Below are 14,097 nucleotides of genomic sequence, written 5' to 3'. Positions count from 1 at the left end.
GATAGTGCGTTTGTATGATAAGGATTTACATTTGTAGTTTACAGGTATGGATGTGTATGTTGCTCTGTGATCACTGATGTGTTGTTCTGTGTTAATAACCCCAATTTCACATGTTGAGAAAGCTAAGCTTACCAGGATAGGATCAATGAGGGTAGATGATGTTTGGGTGACTCTGGTTGGTTCCTGAATTAAGTTGGTTAAATTAAAAGATTCACATATGGTTACTAAGGGATTTGATAGTGTTACAGTAGTTAGGTCACAATTTAGATCACCTACAATTATGATGTTATCATTGATCTCAAGTGCTTTTTCAATTGTCCATTCAAAGTTACCCCAAAAACTGACAGGTGCATTTGGTGGACGGTATACATTGCCCAGTAATATTTTACGGGTTGGTGTATCAATTTGTAACCATATAGATTCGATATTATGATGTTCAAGATCTGTTAATCACTCCTCCTTCAAAAGCATTCCTATCGGATCTGTATATTTGGCTATGGTCACTTAAATGTAAATCACTATCAGAGATAGAGGGGTCTAGATGTGTTTCTGTAAAACATAGGATTTCGTAATCAGAAACTAATGTGTACAAGTCATCTAATTTGTTACGTGTACTACGAACATTAAGATGTATAATATCTAAAGTTTTACTGATAAGGGAAGCATTGGTAGAGTTTATTGATTCTGGACCAGGATTTGTTTCTACATCTCCTGCAATCATTAAGAGGAGTAATGTAAATATACTGCATATATGGATTAAATGTAGTACACCGGACAGTTTTGGGACAAAATGGTTAGTGTGTTTCTTTAATAATTTTAGATTTTTCAGCAATAACTGTATATAACTGATGTGAGTGAAGGTTGAATATACAATAGTGCGACAAACCAGGTAAAACATACCAATAGCAAAATTCGGTCGCAACAGTGTGACGTAAGTGCGTCACTTTGTAACATTGTTATACTATCGTACATGTATGCACAGTAGTGGAGCAGCAGACAGTCAACTATTCTCTTCGCCAAGGCCACACGAAATATAGTGCCATACACGTTTTGATTATTACGATGTTGATACGCATAGATACGATATTTTCAAGGTAAAATATTCATTTATAACAAATATTTATGATATTGTATCATAAAAACTTAGCAATACCCATATAAATACGAATTTAAAGTACAGTGTTGACAGTATATGTAGTATGTGTGTGATTTGGTCACTCCAGACACAGGGACTCGGTTAAAAAAATGAGCACAAGGTTAACGTGACGACAACTGTTCAGTGAAATATCACAACATTAAAAACAGAGTTGATATACTCTCTAAAGCCTTGAAAAAATGGATTTTGTAAAGTTTTATAATTTGAATGAATGTTGGATTTTTAGTCTTTCGATTATTTATAGATGTCATATGTTACTCAAATAACGCCGAACCCCTGTGACCGTATGTGATGCAGTCTAATAGCCGGGATATTCAGAGCTCCAGAAAAAGTGTAACAATGTGGATTTTAGTTGCAGGTTAGCTGATGATGTACATTGTGCTCTTCCAATATTGGATTTCATTGTCGCACTGGCGTTTTGGGATGTAAATTCTGATAATAGTAAGTAAAGAAACATTGATTTGAAAATCTCGGTATTCGACGGCCGGAAAGTTGTGTCCTCCATATTTTTAGATTGCAACAAATAACGACAATAATGTGTCCCTGTGCTCGATATAGCATACTGCTGCTACAGTCTGTTTTCTGTTGTTAAATAGTGTTAAAATTGAGGCTTATTTTCTGTGGCCATAAAATGGTATCAAGCATGGTATTCGAGATACAGCTAACGTTAGACCTACTGCGCTACGTAGGTCATGAGCTCGGTGCTATTGGGAGTGACAGTGTTCTGTCAGATCCTTTTTTTTAAACTGTCTGCATTATACTGGTATTTCTATTAGCGCATAAAGCGGCTATTCCACTTGTGTTTATTTACGTTTATAACAATGTTACACAATTCACAAAATGAAAGTGCATTCAAGTTTGAGGCGGTACAGAACTCGATCGCCATTGTAAACTCTGTGAATGTATTCACACGCCGCAAGAAAGTGATTCGTCTTTCAGAACAGAAGCACGCGACCCAAAATCTTCAACGGAAAATGAAGTGATCTGAGTTTACTATGTTCATTGAGGCGGAGCAAAGTGAAAACGTAAGTATATGAGTCTACTGTTAAAGTCGTGTTATGAGTATGAAATCAACAGTCATATTTTAGAAATGATATTAAGAAGATATGACCAGTTGACTGCAGTGACATAACAGTGTTGCACATAACATACATTTGTTTATCATATGACTACCGTTATATACGGTGTCATAAACCCATCACATAAATTTTCTTTATGACACTAGTGTAATAACACCTTTCGCTACGCTGATTGGCTGGTTCCGTGAGAACTGTATTCATACGCGTGGGAACGACCTACTTCTTTTTACTACGACTCGTAAAAATGGCGACTAGTGCTTGTAAACTTTGAAAAAAAATCAACTGAACGACAAATTGGTCTATTAACATAACATATTGTACAATCAAAGATAAAATCCTAGATGTAAACATCCTAAGTTTTTTAATTATATTTATACTATAAGATGTTAAATTAGGCCTGGCAAACATCTATTTTATGACCCCTAGTCTAGTAACATATTTCAACTCCGATAGAAAATTGCGGTTGCGTTGTCCGATGAGACATATCTAGTCTAGATTCTTTTCAAATAAACAAATAATAACATTATTTAATAAAATCCTCATGAAAAACGGCAATGTAGGTTGTTACAACTTGCCTTCAACGGTTACTCAGAATAACATGCTGACACTGTCGTCGACAAACACGTGTAATGTCAAAACAAACAACACTGCCACAAATCGGCATCCAAAGTCGCTTTTCACGGCAGTCTGAACACAATGTTCAGTGGGAATATTCACGGTGGAACATTTTACATCTCCATAAACTCCCGCGAGGACGAGGATAAACACAAAGCAGTGAAAAGGCGCCGTACAATGGTTCTGTACGACAGCGACAGCGAATAGACATTTGTACAACGAAGCCTCCATTATCGCGCCAAGTGACGTCACGGCTTCGTCACATCAAAAACAGTCGCTCATGAACTTTCAAGCTAAAATATTTTCCTCATTGTTTCAAACACCAAGGACAATTTATCTATTATAGATTAAATGAAAAAATGCTGAAATTTTGTTTTGAGACGTGTATTTAATAAAACGAATCCTTTTCAAGAGTCAGTTGTGTTCGAACTATTTCTTCTCTCGTCGGTATAATTGACCTACTTCGAAGGTTCGGGTGATTTGGTTAAGATGTGACGATTCAAGGCAAAAGAGAAAATCAGTTTTTGATGGGGAACGATGAAAGAAAACGTCAACGTATGATAAAAAGAATCTGTCATTCGTTTCCCTTCATATTAGATTTATGATACTCGTTTAGAATTTTTTTATTTTTGCTCGCCAGAGGCTCGCAAAAATAAAAATTCAAAACTCGTATCATGAATCTAATATGAAGGGAAACTCATGACAGATCCTCTATATATACAATCTAATAGAAAATACGTCTTTGGCTTACGCACAACATGTAATATATTTGTAGATTCCTTGTCTTGAATGAGTGACAGAGAAAAATCAATATGAGGGGGGTATTATGAAGGTCCAAACCGAGCCCTCCACGAATCTTATCCCATGGATTACGGATTTTCTTTCGTATACCCACAAGAAGATAGGAAATGGTAATTTCCCTAACCATCTTTCTTCCCACTCGTCACCTACCAACAATGCCCGCCTGCTTGTTCCGGTTCATCAACCCAGGTGGTGTTGTCTTCTTCATAGGCACCATGGAAGATGACGGGAAATTTTCTACTGCTAACATAGGTGACCAATCACAGTTAATTGTTTGGTGGAGAAATAGTCCATTTTCAATTAAAAGATGCACATCCGTTCATGCGCAGCCATTGAAACACCTTTCAATCTTTTATTGTCGGCATTTTCGTACAAAATAAGTACTGTATATGCCCGAACCCACACAAAGTGCATTATATTGACGCAAGACACATTTTAAACAATAGCATTTCCACCGCTTTGTTTTCACGTATTGTCTTAATATACATGTATTATGTTTGTGTATGGTAATTACAGATCACGTGTGTTTATGGCCGTTAGACGACCAGGAACATACTGTGTTATCATTAATTGTCATTCCGTCATTATTTCATTTCCAGTCATTTACTCTCTGATTGACACATAATGGACCTGCGTATTCGTAGTTAGTAAGTAATCAAAATGCAGGGCAAGTTCTAAATTCGTTATGGTCTTTGGAATTTTCACAATGATATGGCTTTGTTATTTCAAGAGTTCTGATTCGTTTTCAAGTTTTCGATCCGTGTGTGGTATGTGTGCTAAGATGACAATTTCCGAAGTTTTAGAGGGCTGGAGCTCTGACGTTTCGACACACCGATATAAAAAAAATTGGCAAAATGTCAGAATATTCAGACTGTCACAAGACGCGATAGGAATGACAATGCGCGTATATTTCCCCTTGAATTTTGTACATATTATTATTTCTTTAAACAATAAGGGGCAATGTGTATTATCTATCAATTATCTTATCAATGTAAAAAAAAAAAAAAAAAAATTGTGTAAAACGGTACTATATTGTAAGTGAATATATGTTACTTCAGCTAGGTAAAGGTCTCTGGCTATTTTTTCTTTTTTAATTCTTATTCAAACCACTTTAGCAACTGAAACCTATTTGACACTGCGCAAGTTTCACCCTTATTTCAGGACGGAAAGAAAGAGACATTAATATAAAAATACGGAATGTTTGTACCAAGCGGAACAAATATAAAGTACAAAGCAAATAGCTTTTCGTTTGTTTTTACTATATACTCCATTTTTGTATTTACCGGACCATCATTTTCAATTCGATTTCTTACCGGAATGAAGCCTGGACATGTAAATAATCGTGATTGTGTGTCTGAGTGTTATTTTTGTGGATTTAATGATGGATTTACGAAAAAAGAGGCAATAACGTGTCACCGTTAAACACTTAAACTTGCCACGATCAAAATCCTGACTTTGAAAATTTGACATTCTGTACATTGTATATCCGCCCTGAGAAGTTAGAGCAGAGACCTATATGTCTCTGGTTAGAGGTTACACGGGCCTGTCATAAGTTTCTTGCTGTGTTATTCTCTTACATTGTTGGGGTAAATATATGTTAACTTAAAGATTGTCCTATTAATTAAATATCTACATTCTCTTTCGCAATACAGTTGGGATATATTCTTGGAGGTGATAATCCCTTTATACAATTTGCATCGAAGGCATTACCTGGCATCTTAGAGGAAGTAATCAGTGTAATATCACTTATCTGTCTGAGGGTCATGGCAAAACAACATTTATGCTCTAATGATTATCTTGAATGTTCATCTCCAAAATCTCCAAACCGAGGGCTGATTTTCTTGATAGTCTAACTCGAAAGTAACGCAGCCAAGAATATCATCCTGAGGGCTAGGGTATTTCTCACTCACGTCCTCAAGATTGGGAATGGTAATTTCTTATCCCAATTTAGTACATTATCAACGAAGGATTCAGTTGTTCATGATCAAATGCTTTAAAATAATATAATGCAACACAGTGTTGGTGTGACGTCATTGTATTGTGTCATGCACGTGCTATCTGGCATTTCTAAGGGATTGTGAGAGAACTCACATACCAGAGCCTTGTGAGTCGGGATAATCTTGAACAAGTGATGGGTTAATCCTTTGAATACTCTAAAGGTAAGGAGAAGTTACATTTGTATATAAGTAATGAGAAACACAACAAAAGGACGGTAAGGGAAAACAATATCAGATTAAAGTCACACCTGATCATTATGATAAACATGTTTTTTTTTATTAAATTCAATCATCTAACATCACTGAGTGAATCGGGTGATTGTTCGAGTCACCGAGTATCGATTTCTTTTACATAAGGAATTCAATTACACAGCTCGTCATGGTTGATGAGAGTAGTGTGAAATGCTACCATTGTATTGGATGTCAGCAGCCATACCCGAAGGTGTCCTTACAACATTCAATCTGATACTTCTTAGTGATCATTCCGAAAAAAAAGAAGGTATTGTCCTCTAAAAGTCATTGAAAGAGTTTGACAAAATTAGATCGGAATCGTTGTTGTCGCAATGCTAGTCGGTGACGTACTGATAGGTGATGTGGTAGTAGTGGTTGGCGTTGTTGTGGTGGTGGTAGGCGTTGTTGTGGTGGTAGTAGTAGGCGTTGTTGTGGTGGTGGTAGGCGTTGTTGTGGTAGTTGTAGGCGTTGTTGTGGTGGTGGTAGGCGTTGTTGTGGTAGTTGTAGGCGTTGTTGTGGTGGTGGTAGGCGTTGTTGTGGTAGTTGTAGGCGTTGTTGTGGTAGTTGTAGGCGTTGTTGTGGTAGTTGTAGGCGTTGTTGTGGTGGTGGTGGTAGGCGTTGTTGTGGTAGTTGTAGGCGTTGTTGTGGTGGTGGTGGTAGGCGTTGTTGTGGTGGTGGTAGGCGTTGTTGTAGTTGTAGGCGTTGTTGTGGTAGTTGTAGGCGTTGTTGTGGTAGTTGTAGGCGTTGTTGTGGTGGTGGTGGTAGGCGTTGTTGTGGTAGTTGTAGGCGTTGTTGTGGTGGTGGTAGGCGTTGTTGTGGTAGTTGTAGGCGTTGTTGTGGTAGTGGTAGTTGAAGGCGTTGTTGTGGTGGTGGTAGGCGTTGTTGTGGTAGTTGTAGGCGTTGTTGTGGTGGTGGTAGGCGTTGTTGTGGTGGTGGTAGTAGGTGTTGTTGACGTAGTGGTAGGTGTTGTTGTTGTTGTAGTAGTAGGTGTTGTTGGAGTAGTAGGTGTTGTTGACGTAGTGGTAGGTGTTGTTGTTGTGGTGGTAGGTGTTGTTGTTGTGGTGGTAGGCGTTGTTGTGGTGGTGGTAGGCGTTGTTGTGGTAGTAGTTGGCGTTGTTGTGGTAGTGGTAGTCGTTGTGGTGGTAGTAGTTGGCATTGTTGAAGAAGTGGTAGGCGATGTAGTTGTAGAAGAGCTTGAAAATGTTGAGAAAGAGCTTGGCGAGGTTGTTGCCGAAGAGGTAAGCGATGTGGATGGAGAAGTGGTAGGTGTCGATATTGAAGTAGTAGGGGTTGTGGTAGTACTAGTTGGCGTGGTTGTTGTAGTGGTAGGTGATGTAGTTGTACTAGTTGGCGTGGTTGTTGTAGTGGTAGGTGATGTAGTTGTACTAGTTGGCGTGGTTGTTGTAGTGGTAGGTGATGTAGTTGTACTAGTTGGCGTGGTTGTTGTAGTGGTAGGTGATGTAGTTGTCGAAGAGCTTGGGAATGTTGAGAAAGAGCTTGGCGAGGTCGTAATCGAAGAGGTAGACGATGAGGGTGAAGATGTGGTACGCGAAGTTGATGTTCTAGTTTTAGGCGATGTCATTGTCGAGGATCTAGAGGATGTCGGAAAGAATGTGGAGCGTGTTGGACGTGAGGTTACTGGATATTGTGTCGGATTAGGTCCACCGCATCCGCCGGGTCCACAAGGAAAGTTATGACGAAACAACGGAATTTCTTCTGACTGAATAGATCGGTAGCTCATTCCCTCCATTGACACATCCGATGATCGCCTTATGTTCCGGAATGGTGCACGAGGGCGATTGTCAAAAGGATTGGCTATAATGGAATTAATATCATTCATGTTAGATAATTTAGAATACATTTGCGGATAATGACATGAAAAAGTGTTTTTGTTTAGACTTCACATTATAATTTCAAGCCGCTAGGGTTAAACACAGTCGTAATTGGATTACGTATTATGTAGAGCTCGTGTACTTGAAAAACCCCATATGTGATGCGCGAATAAGCGGCATTCTACTTCATTGTATATATCACTAAGTCATGTTTCCATTGTGATTCACCCGACCACCGATACTGTAAAAGCTTTACATGATATTTATTTCAGTTATAAAATTAAATAAAAAAATGTTTTATATTATACTTTATACAAACAAAAAAATATAATTAAAAGAAAAGTTTAAATGTTTAACATACTGTTATTTATTTAATATAAACAACTATTGGATACTAAATTAAGATAAATTAAATTCCTTTGAATAATATTCAATTAATTATATATATATATATTTTAAAAGACGCTTTTATCAGTTTACATTTGGAAACGATTAACCGTCAAGTTTGAGAATTTCATATTTTGACTCCCAGGATTTTGATTTGACTCTCGAGATTTCAGAGCTGAAGGTCACTGACTCTTGAAATTTTAATCCTACTGGATCCCCTGGATACATTGTATAGACTTCAGTCAGTGACCTTCAGTCAGAAGAGTCAGTGACCTTCAGCTCTGAAATCTCGAGAGTCAAATCAAAATCCTGGGAGTCAAAATATGAAATTCTCAAACTTGACGGTTAATCGTTTCCAATATATTCACTTTGTCATGTTTCTACTGTGCCACCCGACCACCGATATAATATATATCACTTTGTCATGTTTCTACTGTGCCACCCGACCACCGATACATTGTATATATCACTGTGTCATGTTTCTACTGTGCCACCCGACCACCGATATAGTATATATCACTTTGTCATGTTTCTACTGTGTCACCCGACCACCGATATAATATATATCACTTTGTCATATTTCCAAATATTTACAATATATATAACGAACATCTAGTAGGATTTATAGCGGTGAAACATTTTCTGGTTGAAAATGATTGACTTTCGGTTAACATTAAAATTCATCGCAAGATTTGAAAGGACGCATTTTACTTTAGGCTGGCTCAAAAGAGACATTTTATACATAAACAATTATGTTTATTTTCAGTTTATAAGACGAAAAATCAATATAAAAAATTCAACCCAAATTCTTTTTGAAACAAAGATCGATAATTACTACTTGTATAACTTTCTTCCTTGCTTAAATATCTTCCGCTCTAAAATGGTACTGGTAATACTTTATGCAAGTGACGTTTTGCCTCAAGTGATATATCCTATATGAAAAAATAAATGAAACCGCCCAGCTACTATTGATTACGCGTTACTATATGCCTCGACTATTGCCCATTGCTTGTGTCATAAGTCTTAAGTAAATTCCGAAATTTCCTAGATGTTTTGTATCCCCCTTCTCCCCCTCTCCTCCAACAAAATAATAAACGCCCATGTTAGTAAAATGGTCCCATGCCAATAAAGTGATAGTATGCACGGCAAATTATTGGTGTATACTTTGATTGGCGTAGACTGTGATTGTAGTAAGATCTGATTGATATAAAGTTTACCTTGATAGTAAAATGTCTTTGCATGATAAATTTATTTTTATTATATAACGAATTGCATTACATGTATATTGCTCCTGGTTTTATTCTTGGTGACGTTAGATTTGTTTTAGAAGATACTTACCACACGTGAATCCATTTCCAGTCCAGCCCGACCTACATACACACGTATAGGTACCAATGGATTTATAACAATCGGCATTCCTGTCACATCGATGTCTACCTGTCGCACACTCGTCCTCCTCTGAAGTAATAACACCATGCTAGTTATATCCTCTATTACTTATATGCATACATTTTGTATATAATTTATTAAAAGGGATACCAGTTCATATTACATTTGTTATTTTTCAAAAACCTTTATTCTAACATAGCATATATATATATTGTTTCAAATTGAATTTTATTATCCTAGAAAATTTGAGTGATACAAGGGTTGGACCCCTCTTACACCATAAAGACTCCCACAGAAGCTCTCCTTCACTTCTTTCTCTCGAGCATTATCATTCAGTCACATTTGCTCGTTTTTCAAGCACCATTTATTCTCTTGACTCATTCATATTTGTTTTCAATAAAGTAGAGAAGGGGCTACCTTTCATTACTTTTTTCAGTTTAACGAGATCATATTTTCGTACAAATCATATGCAATGGACACGAATAAAAATTCTGAATATTAAGCTACGTTTTCTTTGATTTTTTTGCATGGTTGCATTTGTCATTGTTTCAGTTGTTGACGTCACAACGCAATAGGTATACCATAAAGACACTGCCATAATTGTAAAATTGAAACTTACCACAGAAGTAGCCATTTCCAACGTATCCAGATTTACATCGACAGAAATAAGACGACGCAGTATCTATACAGTGTGCATTCACGTGACAATTGCTGTATCCGGAAAGACATCCGCTAGCACCTTAAAGGCAAGTAGATATCAATTTGATTCCACGTAGTTTGACTCACAGAGTAACAACTTTAACTATTTAATGTATGAATACTAATTCATCTGGCAGTTCTTGCTGCATTGAAGATGAGGTTTACCTACAACTATGTTTAACGTTGTTTGCTGAGGAACATGAGTATGTAGATTCCTTATAAAGAATATGTCATACTATCGATATTTCAAAAACTGTTGACAGCAGAAAGGCTATATAAGTATTCCTAAGTTATGTATGATATACAGATAAATGATGACTCGGAACTGATATATTCTACAATGAAATATGTGTATATGAAATGAATAAACTTAGATTTCCAATGGCGAGATATAGGTGGATATGGGTTGTAGATTATGATATGATAATGACATGATTTCAAGTAAGCATATATGTACTATGTACGTACCTTTAGTTGTTGGTACACCTGTGGGGGTTGATGTTGATGATGTTGATTGTGTTCTGAAGGTTTTTGATGTAGGTATTGCTAGTGCTGCAAGAACTGTAGAGGTGAAGGTGGTAAAGAAGACGCCTCAGTATTAGAATAACATAATTAATTAAAGTTGTAACATGGAATATGGACAAATACCTGACCCAAAAAATAACTTTGACTGCCGTCAGGGGTTTATTTGCTAGTTAACGAAGTAAATAAATATGATATTTAAGTGTAATAGAATGCGTACTACAATAACAGAGCATAGATATAAATGACATCTAATATTCAACACTATAATCAGATTCATGAAGCGTCCAGAAATGGGTAAGGAATAACCAGGGGCCAGTTTCATCAATATCCCTTAACATAAGGAAAATTCCACAACATTTTCAATAAGAAAGCATTACTTGATATAAGGAAGGCTCGCAAACTAAGATTACCCCTTTAAATTCTGTAAGGTTTTCCTGTGGATAATTGGAAGCTATATAATTTCTGTGTGTTAATGTACGTTGGCGAAACCGGAACCAGGATATTAAACACATTTTATTTAAAATGAATTTTGGGGTAAATCGAGGCACAGACATTGGTTAGAGGCAGCACGAAACAGGTGTAATATAAAAAAATGCAAACCAGCTTCTTAAAGATAACGATATATCTTTCAAGCGTTAGATATATATCTCTTGTTATAAGCATTGATATATAAACGATTGTGAATCACTGAGTTCAATTAAGGCACATCACAACGTATACAGTTTTGCTTGTTTTCACCTTTAAAAGGTACAGAAGGTAAGAAATGTGTGACAACTTATAGATGGATGTCTTGTTTAACCTGGGGTCCATTCTCCTAACATGGGTTTGACAGAGTATAGTTTACTGTTAACAAATACATTCAAAGTTGGCTGTCGTTTGGACATCACAACTATAGCATCTATACTGTTTGAGATTAGTCATAGAATAATCATAATTGTATGCACAAGTACAACGGTAATCGTAAAATATACTTGTAACGTAATATTGAAGTATTATCATATAATGAGATAAAATAAAACCAAAAAAAAAACCTGTTTCTTTAGATATAAATAAATTTTCGTCCTACTTTATTCATGATAGCTTAGTCTTTCGAAAAAACACAATAAGCAATGTGATTATTCAATGAATTATTCGTGGACAATATTAAACTGTATTCAGTTATGCACTTCATAACGTCAAGAAATAAATTTTCATGTGCTTTTGATTTCGTTGAGTTTGATGGTAATCTTAATCAGCGAACTCCTATTATGTCCACGAAGTGATGACCAGCATGACATTTGACGCTAACTTTTAATGTAAATGGATTTTGTAGGTTCTGCTGATCTTTGTTTAAGTGTCTACGGATCAGCTTTTAAACGGAACAAGATACCCTTAACATATTTATATGATATATTTACACTAACTTATCGTTATTCGTTATTCGCTGTGAATAAGTTCCGAATAGAAATAAAAGAAGAGAAAGTTTTCACCCGCACAGCTCAAAATTTTGCGGACCAGGATTTGGTAGATGTTTATATATCATTATACCATATACATTTTATATGCATTGTTCTTATGGATGTTGTCTTATCAGGTTTAACTGTAAATATTCTACATCATTTACTGTATTCTTATAATCTAACAAACGGAAATGTTTTGCAGTAAGGTATTTAGTAATTTGACACTTTTGTATATGTTGATTGTTTTATTATCTATAGAAACATTTTACATATTATAGAAGGAGGGTGAACTCACTTTTACTTTAATACTGCGATAAAATTGTTTTTCGTTATTATATTTTTACAGACCTTTGACCTTAAACAGTATTTCAGAATTTTTTTATCTCTCCAATACAGGTAAGTATAAGAACACTTTATTAAAATAGGGCGTTTTTTCAGATGTAGTAATTTCTCGCAAAAAATATAATGTACCTATTCTTTATCTGAAGCAGTGTCCGAAAAGAAAAAATGGAAAAGTATTCATCAGAAACAATAGTTACAACTATTGATTCTTAACAAATTGTTAAGCTCGCACATAACTTCGGAGATTAACTGTGTTAATTAAATCTACTTACATAACAAAATTATGTCTAATTTCCTCATTTTATTCGTTCTTGTGGTGTAAAGGTCAATGAAGTAAAATAGCATATATTATATCCATAAGAAACTCTGATATACATCAAAATATCAATATTTTATTTCCTGTCTGATTTAAAGATTAAACCATAATTCATAAACTGCAACATAACAACAAAATGTTTTCCTTAGTGCACCTTATTAGTTAAAGAAAAAATGTGTAATTTGCATATAGGTAAAATAACAACTTACCAGCATGAAGCACCACCACGAGTGTCAGCCATGTCATGTTGATGATTTCAAGAAAAATGTTAAGAAACAAGAAACATTACTTCCCTCGTCGACGCCAAATCAGGTATGCTAGCAAGTGTATGTGGTCAAATGTTTACCCTATGTGAGATACCTCCACGTACCGCTGTGTCTAAAAGTTAGCTAATTGACATTACAATATATTACGCGATGTCAATATCATTACGCTGTTCTGAGATTGTTGTCATGTGTATGCTAATGAGAAACTTAGGTAATACATCTATGGCAGTATTAACTATTACATATGTCATAGATATGTATGTATATAGGGTAAAATACTTATATTGGATAAAATTGGTTGCTGAGTACCACCGTCTCGTGTGAAATGAATAAGCGTGCCTCAGGCTAACATTGCACGGGTAGCGACAGATATACAGCGAATCAATTTACAGTATACAAATTAAGAAAGGGAATGATCATATCACAATGTTATCTTTATGTAAAATTTGTGGGTAGTCTTGTATTGTTTCTTTCATATATTTCAATCAGGGTTATCTGAGTTCGACGAAAGAGTTTATGTGTACTAATATATATGCTGATGCAGGTACATCATTTACGTAAAACAATATACGCTTTATAAATATCATATAAACCAAATGAATAAGTTATTAAGTAAATAAAAAAAATAAGTAAGTTACGGATATATACACTGTACAGAACATTCCAAACAGATAGTTTATTTAATAAAAAAGTTTTTCTTTTGCTTTCAGGCAATATTATTATTTATCAAAACAAATAATTGCTATACAAAACTAATTGTATTCTTTTAAGATAGCATTTGTTTTTCTGAGGTAAACACTTTCAATGTATCATTGCCTTGGCATAATCTCATCTACATGAATTGATATTTAACAAACTCTGTCAAACATTTAATTTATCTATCTTAACATGGTCTGTACTCCAAATGTACCCATCTGATAACTCTTTATACTTTGTACATTCTGTATGATCTATAATTATTTATTCATGTATTTACTTTTCTTTGTATCTGATTTGTTAGCACAGTTGTTACTTCGTTTATAT

General features: G+C 35.4%; 1 protein-coding gene across 1 annotated transcript; it reads right to left on the bottom strand.

Annotated features, from left to right (window-relative positions):
* Positions 1–702: 702 nt before the first annotated feature.
* LOC117330150 (integumentary mucin C.1-like) lies at positions 703–13,142 on the bottom strand. Its single transcript, XM_033888370.1, has 7 exons — positions 13,018–13,142; positions 10,655–10,747; positions 10,107–10,226; positions 9,437–9,556; positions 6,623–7,694; positions 5,747–5,804; positions 703–711 (listed from the first exon to the last, which is right to left on the bottom strand). Exons 1-7 carry the CDS (start codon positions 13,052–13,054, stop codon positions 703–705), a joined length of 1,509 nt encoding a protein of 502 aa, XP_033744261.1. The 5' UTR covers positions 13,055–13,142.
* Between the last annotated feature and the right edge of the window lie 955 nt (positions 13,143–14,097).

This window comes from Pecten maximus, chromosome 6 (assembly GCF_902652985.1).
Source record: "Pecten maximus chromosome 6, xPecMax1.1, whole genome shotgun sequence".
Classification (NCBI taxonomy): domain Eukaryota; kingdom Metazoa; phylum Mollusca; class Bivalvia; order Pectinida; family Pectinidae; genus Pecten; species Pecten maximus.
This window is presented reverse-complemented; position numbering and strand designations above follow the sequence as displayed.